At 40.7% G+C, this 18,589-nt stretch overlaps 1 protein-coding gene across 1 annotated transcript in view; it reads right to left on the bottom strand.

Annotated features, from left to right (window-relative positions):
• adgra1a (adhesion G protein-coupled receptor A1a) overlaps positions 1-13,885 on the bottom strand; it is a 67,533-nt gene extending 53,648 nt beyond the window's left edge. The window contains exons 1-2 of the mRNA XM_034106850.2: positions 13,816-13,885; positions 13,239-13,531 (exon numbers count right to left, since the gene is read on the bottom strand). Coding sequence (XP_033962741.1) covers positions 13,239-13,241 — 3 coding nt within the window. The 5' untranslated portion in view covers positions 13,242-13,531; positions 13,816-13,885. The remainder of the gene's footprint in view (positions 1-13,238; positions 13,532-13,815) is intronic.
• Positions 13,886-18,589: the final 4,704 nt, after the last annotated feature.

Here is an 18,589-nt window from a genome sequence, read left to right as displayed (position 1 = left end):
CAAGAGGAATCAAAACAGGAGAAAGACACAACACATCGCGCAGAAAACCCTGAAGATTTATCACTGCACCCACCTGAGGAATGTTCTGATTATGGGAGACCTATGAGACACATGGAGGAGTCTCCACCGCCCGTCACCCCCCCCCCCCTGTCAACGCCTTTGAGGATACTCCGTTCACCCTTTCACCCTCGCCCACCATCCTGGAGATCGTTGAACGCATGAAGGAGATACAGAGGGTTGGCACCGATTCCTTCCTGGATTTCAAAGACCAAACTAAGGCGATACGCAGGGCTGGCAGCATGTCCTTTACCCCCGCTCCTCAACAACGCCCACCAAAATCACCAAAGCAGAGACGCGCACCATCTCCCCCGTCTTCATCACCGCGCCTATGTCAAGCACCTCCCCCCCCTGGCAGCATATCCTTTACCCCCGCACCATCTCCCCCGTCTCCTGATAAGGATATGTGTGTAGAAAACGCAACAAACTCTTTCTGATATGTGATGGGTCCAGGCTCAAGAGCGGTGAATCATTTTAGAAACAGGAAGCGCTCAAACGTTTGTGTGAGTTTATCTAATTTAGCATTGATTCCATGTCAGCCACAGCTTGTTACAAAAAATATGACTGATAGTGTGTTTAACAAACTTAAACTAGCTTTATTAAATGTCAGGTCTTTGGCAGGAAAAACATTTTTAATCAATTATTTGATCACTGAGCACAATCTCGATTTTATGTTTTTAACAGAAACTTGGATTGAACAAAATAACAGTGCAGCTGTTCTTATCGAATCAACCCCTCCCAACTTTAGTTGTATGAGTCAGGAAAGAATGCATAAGAAAGGAGGTGGAGTTGCTATTCTGTTCAGTGATTCCCTTCAATGCAGGAAGACATCGTATGGAAACTTTGATTATTTTGAATATGTGGCCCTTCAGCTGAAATGCTCCTCTCGAGCTCTGTTCCTAAATATCTATAGACCACCCAAATACTGTGCAAGCTTTTCTGATGACTTTACTGAACTGCTGTCTATAGTGTGTATTGACTTTGACCGTCTAGTCATTGTTGGTGATTTTAACATCCATGTTGACAACCTCCAGGACAGAGGGGCTAAAGAACTGTTTTGTGTTCTTGATAGCTATGGACTGACTCAGCATGTGACGGAGCCCACGCACAATAAGGGGCACACTCTGGACTTAATTATCGCAAAGGGTCTGAATATCTCTGAGGTTGTGGTGACTGATGTTGCACTCTCTGACCATTCCTGTGTTTTCTTTGAGAGCTCTATTTCTGTTCACAAAAATGTTCAAAAAGAGGTAACCACAAAGCGATGTTTAACTGAAAATACTAGGGAAATATTTACTCAGAATTTTTCTTCCACACTTGCCCCTGCTAACATCTCTGTAAATGAGCTAGTAGATCATTTTAATTCAAAAATTAAAAATGTTATAGATGCCATTGCTCCAACTAAGGTAAAGGAAGTGACTGGGAAGAAAATATCTCCATGGAGAAAGGCCATGACCGTGAAAACAGAAAAAAGAGAATGTCGAAAAGCTGAACGCAGGTGGCGAAAAACAAATCTCCAGGTTCACTTTGAAATCTATACAGAGAGACTTGGCCTTTATAATTTGGAATTGAAAAACGCACGACAATCGTTCTTCTCTGACATCATTACCAAAAACAAAAACAACGCACGTGCCTTGTTTGCTACCGTCGACAGACTAACTAACCCCCCAGTGTCAGTAGCCTCTGAATTTTTATCCACCAGGGCGTGCAATGATTTTGCCTCCTTTTTCACTGACAACAATAAGAAAATCAGACAAGCAGTCAGTGCCTCTGCATCAGGAACAGCAAATGTGTTGTCTCTGTGTCCACTTAACATCAATTCAGACATCATGCCACAATTCCATTAGATTAATGATAAAAACCTAGAGGACATTATTCAACTTCTGAAGTCCTCCTCCTGCTGCCTTGATATTATTCCAACAGGATTTTTCAAAGATGTTTTGCCCTGCATGGCCTCAGATCTACTTCATATAGTAAACAAGTCTCTTCATTCAGGTATTTTTCCACAGGCCCTGAAAACTGCAGTCATTAAACCGCTCTTAAAAATGAATAATCTAGATGCTTCAGTAATGAACAATTACAGGCCCATATCAAACCTGCCATTTCTAGGTAAAATCATTGAAAAAGTTGTTTTTCAACAGTTGAGTAATTTCTTGCATTTAAATAACTGTTTCGATGTGTTCCAGTCAGGCTTTCGTCCAAACTACAGCACTGAGACTGCTCTTGTAAAGGTCTTTAATGACATCCACTTAAACACAGACAGTTGCAGAACTTCAGTGTTAGTATTATTAGATCTCAGTGCTGCGTTTGACACTGTTGACCACAACATATTACTAGACCGACTGGAAAACTGGGTGGGACTTTCGGAAACAGTTCTAAATTGGTTTGAATCCTACTTAAAGGACAGAAACAACTTTGTTGAAAGAATATATCTAGGATTAAAAGACTAATGTCACAGCAGGATTTGGAAAAACTTGTCCATGCTTTTATCTTCAGTAGACTCGACTACTGTAATGGTGTCTTCACAGGTCTCACTAAAAAATCTATTAGGAAGCTGCAGCTGATTCAGAACGCCGCTGCTCGAGTCCTCACTAACTCTAAGAAAGTGGATCACATCACTCCTGCTCTGAAGTCTTTACACTGGCTTCCTGTGTGTCAAAGAATAGATTTCAAAATACTGCTGCTGGTTTATAAAGCACTGAATGGTTTAGGCCCAAAATACATTTCTGACCTCCTGCTAAATGATGAACCATCCAGATCTCTCAGGTCTTCAGGGACTGGTCAGCTTTCTGTCCCCAGAGTCAGAACTAAACATGGAGAAGCAGCGTTCAGTTATTATGCTCCAAACATCTGGAACAAACTCCCAGAAACCTGCAGGTCCGCTGCAACTCTGACTACTTTTAAATCCAGGCTGAAGACTTTTCTCTTTGTCGCTGCTTTTAATTGAACTATTCATATCTTAGACTGCATTGTAACTTTTATCCATGTATTTTTTCTTTAAATGTTTTAAATTTAAACGTAATTAATTTCTCCATGACATTTATGAGAGGGACTGCTCGAAAGTAGGATATTTGGGATATCCGTCGTAGCCAGGGTTTACGATCAGTTTTTAGGTGAGTTGTACTGAGGAACAAGTATCACAGCACCGACGGGTGAAAAATAGTGTTTTGGTAACACGGGGTGTTCAGGTAACACTTAAAGACTTTGTTATGGAACGCAAAGCAGAGTAGGGGGCTAGTACACCCTCCTGAGGGTCAGATTGTGGATGTCATGCGAGCATAACATGGTGAAAACAATCAGTTAACAATTGGGACGGAAATGTTCGGATTTCCAAAGGGAGGTTCTGTGAATAAATAAAAAATCAAGAACCGAAATAATTGAACTATTCATATCTTAGACTGCACTGTAACTTTTATCTTTTAATGTTTATTTTATTAGCTTTTCTTTTTAATGACTGATTTTAAATGCCTTTGTCTGAATGTCTTTCATTTTTGTAAAGCACCTTGAATTGCCAGGTGCTGAAAGGTGCTATATAAATAAACTTGCCTTGCCTTGCCTTGCTCAAAAACTGATATTTCTTAAATCTGTATTCTAATGTAGTTCCCTCTGTCAGCAATGCATCAACAACTACACACATTTCTATCAGTATTTCTCTGTGTTGTGGTTGTCATGATGATGACTGTTAGGAGTTAAGGGGAGAGGCTGAGCATCACCATGACGATGACTGTTAGGAGTTAAGGGGAGAGGCTGAGCATCACCATGATGACTGTTAGGAGTTAAGGGGAGAGGCTGAGCGTCACCATGATGATGACTGTTAGGAGTTAAGGGGAGAGGCTGAGCGTCACCATGACGATGACTGTTAGGAGTTAAGGGGAGAGGCTGAGCGTCACCATGATGACTGTTAGGAGTTAAGGGGAGAGGCTGAGCGTCACCATGACGATGACTGTTAGGAGTTAAGGGGAGAGGCTGAGCATCACCATGACGACTGTTAGGAGTTAAGGGGAGAGGCTGAGCGTCACCATGATGACTGTTAGGAGTTAAGGGGAGAGGCTGAGCGTCACCATGATGACTGTTAGGAGTTAAGGGGAGAGGCTGAGCGTCACCATGAAATGTGCAAATTGACATAAAAATGAATAAAAGGGGAAAAAATGCTCCATGTTTTTTAGGCTGTAAACTTTAACCGTTATGTAAGCCAACTAGACAGACAGTGTATCCTCTTCCTCCTGTACATCAGCAGATCAAAGGCATCACATACTTGAAGGAATGGTAAAGAATGCTGGAAATAACGGCATCTCCTTTAGCCTGTAGCCTATGCTCTGCAGAGACTGCCTTCTTCATGTCGTGAATTGCAGCTGATGTTTTAATATGGACATTTGACAATACAACATTTGCAAGTTGTACATTTGACTCATACAATAACCCACCTTCGAGTGATGCTCTAGTTTCTTCATGTTTGTTTTTTGCGCCGGACTGAAACTGTCTTTTCACCAACATCTCTTCACCTGCACTAGTGGCCGTATCAAAGCCGTGATTGGTCAGATGTCGATTCATTGCAATTGCGCGGAGAACTGCGCTGAGAACTGCGCACAAGCCGAACCCTGCTTTTCCATCTCCTGATTTATATAAACAGAGATTATGTTTACAGACAGAATGTAATCTTCTTTCTGCTAGACAGACTGAACATATGATTTTAAAATCAAAGGGATTGGTTTATGAGCAGGGCGAAAGAGCATCCAAAATTCTTGCTCACCAATTGCGGCACTCAGAGAGCGCACGACTAATAGCTCAAATCAGAAATGAATCTGGCCACCTGACCCTTGATTCTGGTGAAATCAACAAAACATTTAAGAACTTCTATAGTAGACTTTACGAATCTGAATCCTGTAGGAACGAAAAACTGCTGGATACATTTTTTGAAGGCATTTCTTTTCCCACTTTAGGCGATGATGCTAGGAAGCAGCTTGATGAACAAATTACTGCATCTGAAATTGAAGAGGCTATAAAAACAATGCAAGCGGGCAAATCTCCTGGGCCAGATGCTTCCCGGTTGAATTTTATAGAACCTTTAGCAAAAATCTTACTTCTGTTTTAAAAGAAATGTGAAATTGTGTTTATTTTGCTAATTTGTATTTTAAATATTAAATGTAAAGGAATGGAATACATATATATATATATATATATCTTTAACTATATATTTATTTGGTGTTCCTTTCTTTTCTTTTCACTATATCTGTAAAGCGTCTTTGAGCACCTGTAAAAGCGCTAACAAAATAAATCTATTATTATTATTAGCTCTTAACTTGACATGCTCGACGTTCGGTTAGCATATACTCGGTTTCCCTTGAAAGAGCCAAGGAAACGTATAAATGTGGACCCGAGTATGACTGGAGGTACGCTGGAAACATGAGGAGAATGCTAATACAATTTCCATTAAAGTGTACAACCCCTGATGCATGTGAATTTATAATATTACAAATATGACTTCTTTATACCATCTTGTCTTATCAGTGAGATGGAACTTTGTTCTCATGACCTCACCAAGAACATGAGTGAGGAAGGGCACCAAAGGCTGAAGGACTTCAGTGAAAGATTCCGAGGAGTTTTTAAATAGGCTTTAAACTCCTGCAGGTCAATATTTTTTTAACTTGACCAGCTCTGAATTTCCACATGATGTTCTGTTCAATAAATGTTCATTGAGGAAAACGGTATCAGTGTCTTATTTTATATACATCACAGTGAATGCTGAACTTGCCGGACCATATACTGTAGTTGAAAGTACACGATGAAACACTGTCTTGCTTGTATCAAATCAATACAATTCCCACATGCCCTACCTCGGAACCTGCGGTCTTCAGACTCTGGCCCCCCGCACCAACCTGCGATCCTTCGGGGACAGAGCCTTCAGTATGGCAGCCCCCACTCTCTGGAACGCTCTCCCTGCGGAGATCTGCAACATCCCCACGCCTGACGCCTTCAAAAGGGCCCTCAAGTCCCATCTGTCTGCCAAGGCCTTTGGCCCCAAATCTATTTGTTGTTTTGTCTGACTGCCTTTTGTTATGTTTGTTTCTACTCCTGTTCTTCTTTTTAAAGCGACCTTGGGTCTCATGAAAGGCGCTATATAAATCCAAGTTATTAATACATACATCCCATACATCATTGGAACGGTAAGAATCTCAGCTACAACACTGACTAAAGCCTTTCCATCTCCAGTATGCCTACATGACAAGCATTTTTATAATATACAGTAAACATATCTTTGACTTATTGCAAAATTATAAAATGAAATTCACCCCTGCTGTCATTCTGGCTTTGACTGTTCAAATGAGATGTCAACCATCAAAATGGGATAAGGGGTTCCAGAAATATCACACTGGCCAATTTAAACCAAAAATAGTATGGGAAGGGGGTATGACCGAGCGCAAGAGAAGGGTTACCTTGTGTGTTGAAAACCATTTTTAGGTCTTTGCAAATAGGACTTGTTATACAGAAGATGTTATAGGAATTATTTTATAAGATACAAATATTCTCCTTTAGCAAACATACTATAATTGTTAGTCTTATATTCATATTTCTAACATCAGATGTCATTTAATTTCAAACCTTTATTTAACCAGGTGAATCCCATTGAGATCATCGATCTATTTGTCAAGGGAGACCTGCAGCAAGTCGGTTGCACATGAAAACAGAAAACAAAAAGGCCATCATACAACATATTTACAGGGCTACATGTACATACCTTTCGACAATGACAGGTACCAACAGTATCAAATTGCATAGCATCTATCAGAGCTTTAAAATCATGCAGTGGAACCAAATTGCTCAGTTTCAAGTCCTTGCACTTGGCACATGTAACAAAAACACATGAGATCTCAGGCAATAGCTACTTGCATCTCTCCGTGTGATCAGAGAGCAGATATAAGACCCAACATGGCTTTGTAGATGAACATGTACCAGTGACTGAGCCTCCGTACAGTTAGAGAAGGCAGACCTGCCCTGGCATACAGGGTACAGTGATGAGTGAGTGCTTTACAGCTAGTAACACATCTCAGCGCACTGTGATGGGCAGTGGCGGCGCCAGAGTATTTGTGTTGGGTAATCTATTGTAGGCCTAACTAACCCATACAGTGGGGGGGCTCAAGTCAGTATTTGTAATGTAATTACATACACGCTCCCCTTGACAGTGAAACGCCACGCGTGAGGTTTAGATTATTCCCCTGTCTCAATCCAAATTGAACTGTATGAAATAAAAAGGCACATTTGTAGTAAATAAAAAGGGCGACCTGGAGCCAATCCTGCAACTTCCCCATAAGTGAAAGAGTTGACATGCTGAAAACCCAACCCCTGCATGGGGTGAGGGGATTCTCCTCCAGGAGATTTTTTGAAATACTAACATAAAATACACATTCTGGTACTCTCGTGAGAAGAAAAATAAATACATCTATTACTACACGACATATTTAAAAAAATGAATGCCATTTTAGTTTTGTGTTACTTTGTTCTGAAAGCTGAACCTGCTGCTCCTCACAGAGAGAAGAGGGAAGAGGCTGTGAATGACTTTACATTGTGGATAAGGGAGGATAGCCCCCATTGTTCTGTGTGTCAAAATGAAAGACAGCCCACACACCTATCAATCATCAAACCGTGGGCTCTTATTTCATTACGTGTTGATTTCTATCAACACGTAATGTTGTATCGATGTATATAGAGATGTACTACAGCAAAAGTATTCTCCGTCGGGACTTCCTGCAACAACACCACGCCGTTATCTTGATTCTGATTGGCCAGAAGACATTATCAAAGATGTTCTATTGAGAAGATGATCACTACCTGACAAAAGTTTTCAAAACCGTTTCTGTATTTCCAAATAAGTGGCTACTGAAATCAATCTTACTAACTGCCGTCTGTGCAATTTACTCCGCGCGAGTTGGCGGACTTTATTTTGCTTACTTTAACATCATTTTTCATGGTGGGGCTAAGGTGGGGCTAAGCCATTTCTTGGTATGGCTGTAGCCTACCCCAGCCATACCCTGGCGCCGCCACTGGTGATAGGCGGCATCTAACTTGTTCAGGTAATTGGCAGGTGCATTCATATAGATCAGATCCCCATAGTCCAGCACAGGTCAAAATGTCACAGAGCCTTTTCCTGGCCTCAAGCGAGAAACAGGACCTATTTCTGAAAAAGAAACCTAGCCTAACCCTCAGCTTTCTAAGCAGATTATTGACCTGAGGTTTAAAAGAGAGACAATCAACAAGCCATGATACCAAGGTATTTACAACAGGCAACCACTTCAAGTACTTTTCCTTTATGTTATTGTCATTTGGTTTTTATTAGTGCTTTTGTCGTTTTGAAGGACATTAAAATACTGTATTGAGTTGGTTTCTTCTGTTTTGGAAGCCTTGTATATCTTTTATATTTTTTATCTAATAGACCCCTAGTACTCTTAATTTATAAAGTAATAATAATACATGTGAATGATTGAGCTCATTAGTGGCCTGACTGGCCCTCCTAATTTGGTCCTCAGTGTGAGAAAACGTTTTTAGAGAGTACTTGTCCATGGACAAGTGAGTTTGGAAATGTACTTGTCCGAATACATTTTTCACTTGTCCAGAATGGACAAAAATTGTGGCCACTGGAATCTTCTTCTTCGTCATCGTATTTTACATTTTCCCACGGTTTTTATGACACCGCTAACGTAAGTGAGAAGTGAGATTTTACTGCATCACACATAGGGTTGGGTATCGTTTGGATTTTAACGATTCCGGTTCTGCTTTTCGATTCCGGTTATTTTCGGTTCCGGTTCTTTGAGAGGGTAAAAATAAGTCCCATGACAAACTGGGAGAAAAATATATTTATGAAAACATTAAGTCAAATCTGTATTCCTATTTACAAATCACATACTGTTTAATTTCTTACGGTTATTGAATACAATTATATAAAAATAATCTCTGCATTGTTTAGTTAGTTCTAAGTGGTGCAGTTTGAGAATGTACAATTGGCCCAGTCTCCTCTGATGTTACACTGCCTGTGAGACAGAGTCCAACCACACATGTCCAACACATAGGACATAACCTAATAATAATAATAATAATAATAATACATTATATTTATAGCCTATAGGCCTAGCGCTTTTCTACAACGCAAAGACGCTTGCACGCTTACACACGTCCTGCAATACACATGCTGCAGCTGCTCACTGTTTGTAAAAGTAAAGAAATAGTATTTTCATTTCCATAATGTACTTTCTATACCCTGCTTCATAAACAATACTGACATCCTGCTCCTCCGAGTCTGGGGGTCCGGGGATGTGAGGACAGCGCGAGGACAGACAGGGAGGCTGCTTCACTTCATAAAGGAAATGGTGGTTAATATTAACAACACAGGAGTTAAAACGCTTAATAACCTTCATTACGTGTTAGAGAAAGAACATAAGAAAGTTTGACAAAGATGAGGCTGTTAAACGGGCAGCGGATCCGCTGTGTGTAGAAAGAGAGAGAGAGAGAGAGAGAGAGAGAGAGAGAGAGAGAGAGAGAGAGAGAGAGAGAGACGCTGAGCCGCACCGAGCAGCGATCAGCTGATACGGAGCATAGAGAGAGCTGCAGTCCGCGGGGCTCGGCCTCGCCTCCTGTCCTCACAACTCTTATTAATCCCGGTACCGGTACCGGAACAATTGTTATTTGTTCCTACTCGGAACCGAGTGTTGCTTCCCAAGCCTGCCACTGTGCTTCACTTCCCGCCACGCTCCGCCCTGAAACTGTACAGAATGCGGCGAGATGCATTTCCTTAGGAATCGACAAGCAGAACCGAAACTAACACTTCTAAACGAACAATGGCGGACACGTACAATTTGCGAATGAGTTCTGCCTTTTGTAAACTGAATGTATCAATAATTTGTCAATAAATCAGGTTGAAAAACGTCACTTGTCCGCCGGACAAGTCAATTGAAAGATCTACTTGTCCGATATTGTAAATAACACGTCCCGGACGGTGGGACGTGTACTTTTTCGCACACTGCGGTCCTTAATGACCCCATGATGTGATAATGTATATCTTAAAACCTTTAACAACTATATTTAGATGTTCACAAATATCTACATTTATGTATAAATTAGGGCTGTCAGTCGATTAAAATATTTAATTGCGATTAATCGCATGATTGTCCATAGTTAATCGCGATTAATCGCAAATTAATCGCACATTTTGTATCTGTTCTAAATGTACCTTAGAGGAATATTTTTTAGTTTTTAATACTCTTATCAACATATGAGTGGACAAATATGCTTTATGCTAATGTTTGTTATCATTTGACAAATATTCTCATGAATATTAAACACAACAACCTGGAACCTCTCTCATACAATAATACAATACAAATTGTGTGTGTGTGTGTGTGTGTGTGTGTGTGTGTGTGTGTGTGTGTGTGTGTGTGTGTGTGTGTGTGTGTGTGTGTGTGTGTGTGTGTGTGTGTGTGTGTGTGTGTGTGTGTGTGTGTGTGTGTTCGAACGGGAGCTGCCAGGACGCTGCAATCATGTTGCGCACTATGTTGCCGAGTGTGCAATGTCCCGCTGTCTGCTTCCTGCATAAAGTCAAGTGCTCGGCGCAGTTGTGGCGAAATCTCGCTCCTCTGTTTTCATTTAAACAGCTCCTTATATCCGTTAGCGCAGCTAGCTAGCACCAGATGCTAACAACAACAATGCACGGAAGGTCTCTCTCGCTCGCTCGGGCACACATACACACACCCTCCCGGTCCTCCAGATGGCCAGTCGGTGCCTGCCGGTGAGCGTGGAAGTGTGGTCTGCCACAAGCGGGTGGCAGGAGCGGGGCTGTCAGCATCAGCTTGTAGATGGTATTTTAAACTCGATGCGCTCTGAAACTCGATGCGCTCTGAAACTACGGGGCGGCCGAGGAAAAAAAATACACATGCGTTAATCGCGTTAAAATAATTAGTGGCGTTATTTTTTTTTTGCGTTAACGCGTTATTAACGCGTTAACTTGACAGCCCTAGTATAAATACATGTGTAGCAGTTAGACAAACATAATTAATAGATTATCTCATTAATACCTATTTTATATTAAAAAAAAAGTTGACTAAACCACCGTTTTGTTGCCAAAATGATTTGGGTTGAAAGTTAAACTGTTGTGTCTCAAACGGATAGACTAGGTTATTAATTGATTTGCCTAATAGTCGCTTAACATGCTACAATAACATTTCTAATCGTTTTTAATCTGCCATGTACCATGGTCTCTCATCCACCGTAGTGTCGTGTCAGGTGTGCGTGTCGTGTCGTGTAGTGCCCAGTGTTGCCAACTTGCCGACTTTGTCGTTAAATTTGGCGGCTTTCCAAACCCTCCGGCTACTTATTTTTGTCAAAAGCGACTAACGACTAATCTAACGACTTGTAATGCTGTTATTAGGGACTTTTCTGGTGTTTGGAGACTCACGTATTGTTCAGCAGTTAACAAGCCGTGGGTGCTGCCGTGAGCCCCTCTGCCCCTGCTCTGCCCTCCCATAATACTCACAGGCGCTAGTTGCCTCCCGCAGCAGCTCAGCTGCAGTCAGAGCAGAGAGGAGACAGCCACACCCTCCCGCGTCGAGACTGTAAATGATTTGCGCATGCGCCAAGCCGTCCTGGTTTTGAGCGGGATTTAAATGTAAAATGTAAATGTTTCTTCACTGTCACACTATAATAAATAACTGCCTTTGCTTTGCTTTGACTCACACAGCCTCAGTCACTTAATCACCTCGTCCACTGTGTGTGTGCCTCTCTGTGACAAGCTAAACATTCACGTAGGTCATCATGTCACAGTCTAATCTGTAATCACAAAAGTAGAGAAAGGAGTGGGAATCAAACCCTGAGTTTAAAGGATGGCTGAAGCCATTTATTGGAGATGACACACGGGCATACTATACTGCCTTTATTGTAAGGGAGATTTCTACTAAAAACTATTAAAACTATTTCTACTTTCTACTTTGTCTAATAGAGACATTTCTGATCTACTGTCGTCTGGATTTACTCTGGTGGTTTTAAGTTTTGATCCTTGAAGGGGGTGGAACGTTTTTTTTACCGCCATTACATGATATGCAAATTAGGCGATGACGTCATTTAGGGACTTCTGGTGACTTTTCGGACAGCCAATAGCTACTTTCCTTACTATGGAGTTGGCAACACTGGTTGTGCCGCGACCGCAGCTAGACCATATTGGATCTAGCCGCTGCTGCACTAGCTAACGCTACATTAGCAAAACAAACGCTATTTCTTTTTGCAAAAGGTGCAGCGGGCTTCAAACACATTCCCCTCAACTGGTTTCAACCAAGAACTAAATTTGGCTACAAATCAATATATGATTGGTTCATCAAACTGTCAGTCCAAACGTACGCTCTCATTCAGTGCAACGGCCAGGGCATTCGATCAAGGATGTAGAATACCTTGGTTGAAGGATATTCTACCCAGAGACCCAGAACAAGATCTGATTGGTTGCTTTCTTCTCTAACACAAAACCACTGAAATGCGTAGTGCATGGTCCGAGAAGGACAGACAAATCAACGTAACACTGTAATATTACAGATCAACAACACAGATACGATTCTCATTTATTAATTTTATATACATTTTATTTATATAATTAAATCGAATTTTGGTTTGTTTTATCTGAGTATTCCAGGGTATTCTCTGAATACCTTGAAGGCCCTGACTGTTCGCCACTGATTATTATAGGTCAAAGGTGGGGTAGGTAATTTTGGAGAAACCAGCTCGAGTGCACTAGAATTTGAAAATACACAACCGGAAAAAATATGCCACTTTCTTACAGAGCCCCTCCTCCAATTTGCAAATGTATTTGTGAGTTTGCAAATCTTTTAAATGCATTTGTGGATGTTTTACATTTACAAATCACATATTTACACAGAAATCATTTTTATGTTCACACAAATATGTATGAGACAAATCTAAGCCCATACTTATTTCAAATATATGGTGCTTCATTGGGCCATTCTGCATAACGAGTACTTTACATTTTGATAAATAACAGTGATGCTAATATTTCTTTCATTTTACTGATGTACAATATGAATGCAGCAGAGTGTTTTTACACTGCAGTGTTGTTACTTTTGCTTAAGTAAAATACCCGAGTAGGCTACTTCTTCCACCTCTGCAAACAATATAAAGTAGTAAAAGCATCTTACCATTGCTCTAATGGAGTTACACTTGATGTGAAGCTCTGGTCCTTCTGGAGGTCCCCGCTGCCCCCCTACCCTCCATATGGAGGCTGAGGATTATTTAATAAAGTTGGTGTTTTTGCTCCAACACTCCCGGTGCAGCAGAGGATGCAGTCCCGGAGCTGCAGGCGGAGGATTGGGGGTCACAGGCCGGTGCTCTGCCTCCAACTCGGCTCCGGCAGCAGGGAGCCTTCTTCTGGTCCCGGCTCCATCTGATCGGGGAGGATCATCTGCCGCTGCGCTATCAGCTACACTCCCGTCTGACAGGGGAGGTGGGCGGGGGGTAAGCGACAGATCATGTACAGGATACATAGAGACAGTTCCGAAATGATGATGTTATTTTAAAGTGACGACATGTGGGAGAGGACAGTGTCATGGATGGTCACGGTTAATCCGGTATGCCTAACGCTTATCTCCGAGTATATGGAGCCTACTGTGCAATGTGCACTATGCTTGTGTCAAGAGAGTGGACAATAATACAGTTATGTCCCCATTATTGCACCATTAATGTTATAAAGATGGGGATATAAGGATTCAGACTCACCTGACTCACCAGACTCACAGCGGAATCTCAGCCTCCTCAATCCGGCAGCGGAGACGGTGCGCTCGGTTCGCCTGTAACGCGTTACGTAGTATGGAACGCCCTTTGCGCCACAATACGCGCGTTTATTCGCGCGTAGTTTCGCGCGGATTAACGGGGAGGTCCGTTTATTCGCGCGAAACTACGCGGGAATAAACGGGGAGGTCCGTTTAAGTTCAAAGTCTCAGTAACCAATCAGTGAAGAGCAAAACCAGACCAAAGCAATCTGTAGATGAAAAGTTCCTGACATTGTGAGGCTGTAAATTGTACGTTATTCCAGATTCAGGGGACTATGTATTAATTTGGCTTTCAATATAATAAATATATCAATCAATATAACCTGCCTTCATTGTCTTTTAAAATAAAATCGCCTTACCTTATCTTACTGAAGTGAAGGATATTTATGTCTCCTTAAATCACCTTTTAAAAGTACTTCTTATAACATGACACGGTGTAACATATCAAAATGTTCCGTCTCTGGTCTTGCTAGAAATGCAATGTCAATCACCTTAGAGCACTGTCTTATGAGATACTTATCTTAGAAATCAGATTTTTGGAAAACTTAAAAACTCTTGTGAAAACACAGATGTACTTTTGGTGTTTCAGATTTGGTTTACCAACGTTTTTGGTTCACAAAAGTAGTGAAATATATGAATTATACTATAGGCCTATATAAATGTGTTGTTCATGTCTAAAATGAAAATGTGTAAGTTAGAATTTGGAGTAAAATAGTTCTATCACTCTACTTTCACCACAGAAAAGTTACATCAGGACTGATTCATGACTTCATATTCCATACTGAGGTTCATGTGATGTGTACAAATACAAATTGAGCATTACAACTTTTTTTCAACCAACTATTTATGTTAACATAAGAAACTGTAAAATCTCAATATTTACAATACAGGGTTCATACACTTTTTCACCAATGATTTTAAATGACTTTACCATGACCAAAACAATTACTCTTTCATGTGGCTAGCATGCGCTGCCTCGCCCATATTCTAAATATTGAATATGTTACAACACAGTTTGCATTTAGCACGTGTTGGGTCAATGTCTTTTGATAACCACAATTGGTACTTATTCTTTAGAAGCCATACATTGTTGAAACTGCACTTCCCTGGCATATTTATATCAAATAGTAGCTCCTGTAGACAAGAGGGCATGATTGTAAACATCTCTCACCAGCGAAATACTGCCACAGTTGCCATTTTACGTTTCAATATATGATACAGTATTTATTATCATTATAGTATTACTATTTCGGCGATTAGATAACATAAATTATATTTGATGCAACTTTATTTATATTTCCCAGCCTGTCCTCCTACAAAAAACGACCATATAGGTCGATTGTTCAGCAGCTAAATACGACCCAGAGACACGTTTTAAAGTGTAGCCCCTCTAGTGGTCGTGTAAGAAACAACATGCTCCTGTCGATTGCAAACGCTCCGGAGGGTCGTTTATTCACAAATAACCCTCTCTGGAAAATCCTAAATTGTGGAATAGTTTGGCCATTAAAATGCTTTTTTATTAGATTTCTAGCGAGAAGTGTATATTGTACTTTTATAATCCACGTCCAGTGGATGTGTAGGATCTACAGTTTGATAGATATATGAAGATGATTTGAGGTCTCGCCAGGAGAACGTGTACTGTATATGGGGCAACTTCCATGTAAAGTTAGCGTGGGTGAAAACAGTATTTCCGGTCTCGAAGTTTTCATAATAAAACCGGAAGTATTCCCCACACTGTCAAATGATTACGCAGTGATATCTCCATTACTCATCCACTAAAAAACATCAGTTTATCCTTGTTAATTACACAATATTGATTCGTTTAAATTGTGTACAATGCTTTTGTGTTTTTAACCTTCGATTCGGAGAAACAAATTGTTTTTTCGGAGTTTAGACACTACAGAGTTTCCAAAGACACTACACTACCCAGAATCCCCAGCTATCGTTTGGGACTACAACATCCGCCTTGCTTTACAAACCCCGTGATTAGCCCTCAAGCTCTGTGATTGGATATTGGAGTGGCAGTGCGACAAGGTTACGCCGAGCATCAAAGCTCTTTGAAATGGAATGGAACCACGCCAGACTATCCAAAACTGGACTTGGACGGGTCCAGCCCGGCCTTCCCCCCCAGAATTACACTTGCTGGCTATTGTGTGTTTCGCAACATGTTCTATGGCACGTCTCTACTGGGAAATGTAGTTTTAAAAGACGTTTTCGTATTTCCCACAATTAGAAGTTGCCAGTATTAAACTGTATACATCCCTGGAGGTTTAGGGGACACGAAACACATTGGTGTTATCAAATTTAAAACATATAATTAATACATGGGTGAAAATTGCTTGTGTCCATAATGGGCAGCATTAATACCACATGACAGCTAAGGTCAGAAGAGCTTTATTTAACAGCTGGTCTTATGTCTGTGACCCGTCCTGTTGTTAATTGATAAGCCTGAAACATGCACTTGTCAAGGTTCAGATGCACATTTAGCAAATATGGCAGTAGCCATCGATCATCTTAAGATAAGATACTTTATTGATCCCAAGTTGGGAAATGTTTTTGTTACAGCAGCATGTACTACTTTGTTCTACTCCACTACAATTCAGAGGTTAACCTGGTATGTTTACTCTACTACATTTATTTTTGTTACTTTGCAGATTCTGATTAATGATGTGAAATATAAACAACCCTTAAATCAGACTTTAGTTACACCTGATTAAAATTCAGCCTTATCAGTTTGTCTGTTTTGCACATCCTCCTGTTAATATCTTTGGACATCCTGCACTAAACTGTTTTATTGTAGAGATCACTACAGTATCTTCTAGATATTTTCCATTCTATATTTCTATCATTGACCCCTATTTTGTATGTAGGCTACTCTTAATATTTAAATGTTTTCATCAATAACTAAATAAATATAACTTATTCAACAACTACATTCAATAACGTGCTTTAACCACTAGGAGGTGCGGTTTAGACCAGTGGTCTAGTTAATAAAACATAATAATATCGTACATAATATGACTATTCACTTTATTGTGAGTTTAAAACAGAACGGTAAAGGAAAATACAGTTTCAGTCTCTCGATGTGAAGCTTATGCATTGTACCATGAACCTGTATAGACCTGTAACAGTCAACTGCATGAGGAGTTGGAAAGGTAGTTCAGAAAATCAGTAATATCTTTAAAAACTACAAAAAAGTCCCTTTCTATCAGCTGTGCACCGTTATGGTGTAAATACAGACTATCTACTAATTGGATCAAATATAAAACTCAGCCGAATTAGTGTTGATACTGCAAGGAGACGTATTGTGTGAAAAGAAATGGAAGATGTTGTTTAATTGTTGATATATTTATGGTCCACGTCACGTATTCAGTTTTGGCGGCATCTCTTCCAGTTTGTCAAAAGGTCTTCTGATCAGGGCTCTATAAATACATATCTAGGGCAGATATGTAATATTTAATGCAGCCGAACCGTGTATTACAATGCCGTTATGTGATGACTTTCAAAGAGAAAAGCAAGAACACTCGGAATAAAGTATTATTATTTTTTTTTTTAATGTTTTCCGATTTCATATCACATAAACACCATATCCCGACGTGCATTGCGGCGTGATTTTAGCCTATCAAAACCTCTGAAAACAGAAATGTGTCTCTCAGAATCGAAAGAGAAAAACCTATGGGAAAAACACAAAAGCATTGTACACAATTTAAACCAATTAATGTCGTATAATTAACTAGGATAAACTGATGTTTTTTTAGTGGATGAGTAGTGCAGATATCACTGCGTAATCATTTGACAGTGTGGGGAATACTTCCGGTTTTATTATGAAAACTTCGAGACCGGAAATACTGTTTTCACCCACGCTAACTTTACATGGCTTAAACAATCGACCCATTTGGTCGTATGAGTTGGAGGACTTGTTGATATTTCCATGACTTTTCCAAAACTTTGGGAAAAATATTGCATTCCATGACTTTTCCAGGTTTTTAATGACTGTACGAACCCTGACAATATCAGAACTTTCTCAACCAACTATTCATTATAAATGTAAAGACAGGGGGAGCAGTGCCATGGTCTTTGTCTGTCTTCCAAGACAGTGGGTCTGGCTGCTGTGTAGGTGATGGTGCATGGGCTGCTGGTGGCTGTGTCGGAGGGAGGGAGGTGTGCTAGGCGAGACTTCTTTGCTGGCTGGGTTGATCGTGATGGCTGTGGTGGAGGCCTTTGTACCGAGGTGTATCTTAATCTTGTGGCAGGCACAGATGGAGGTGGAGGCTCTTGTAGTGATGCTTGTCCTCTGGTCCTTGGTGGTGATGGCTCTGGTGAAGGCCCTTGAGCCACGGTAGATCTTGACCTGGGTGCAGGCACAGATGGAGGTTCTTGCTGCTAGGCTCAGGCAGCTGTGAAATCGGAAAGAAATATAGGACAATAATTACTACTAAGTTCATTAAAATATAAAGTTCAAGTGGAATGTTTCTCCCCTCTCTCTCTCTCTCTCTCTCTCTCTCTCTCTCTCTCTCTATCTCTCTCTCTCTCTCTCTCTCTCTCTCTCAGTCTCTGAATGAGTGTGTGAGGAACGGTCGGAGGAGCGTGGTGTGAGTGAGTTACTAACTTTTTCACACGTTTTCTACTAACATATTTCTTGTTTAATGTTGTAAGTTGTGTGTATTGTGTATATGGTTTAAACGTTTGATTGTTGGTGTTTTCTCGTGGTTTGGGTGTGT

The sequence above is a fragment of the Pseudochaenichthys georgianus genome, chromosome 19 (assembly GCF_902827115.2).
Source record: "Pseudochaenichthys georgianus chromosome 19, fPseGeo1.2, whole genome shotgun sequence".
Lineage (NCBI taxonomy): Eukaryota > Metazoa > Chordata > Actinopteri > Perciformes > Channichthyidae > Pseudochaenichthys > Pseudochaenichthys georgianus.
This window is presented reverse-complemented; position numbering and strand designations above follow the sequence as displayed.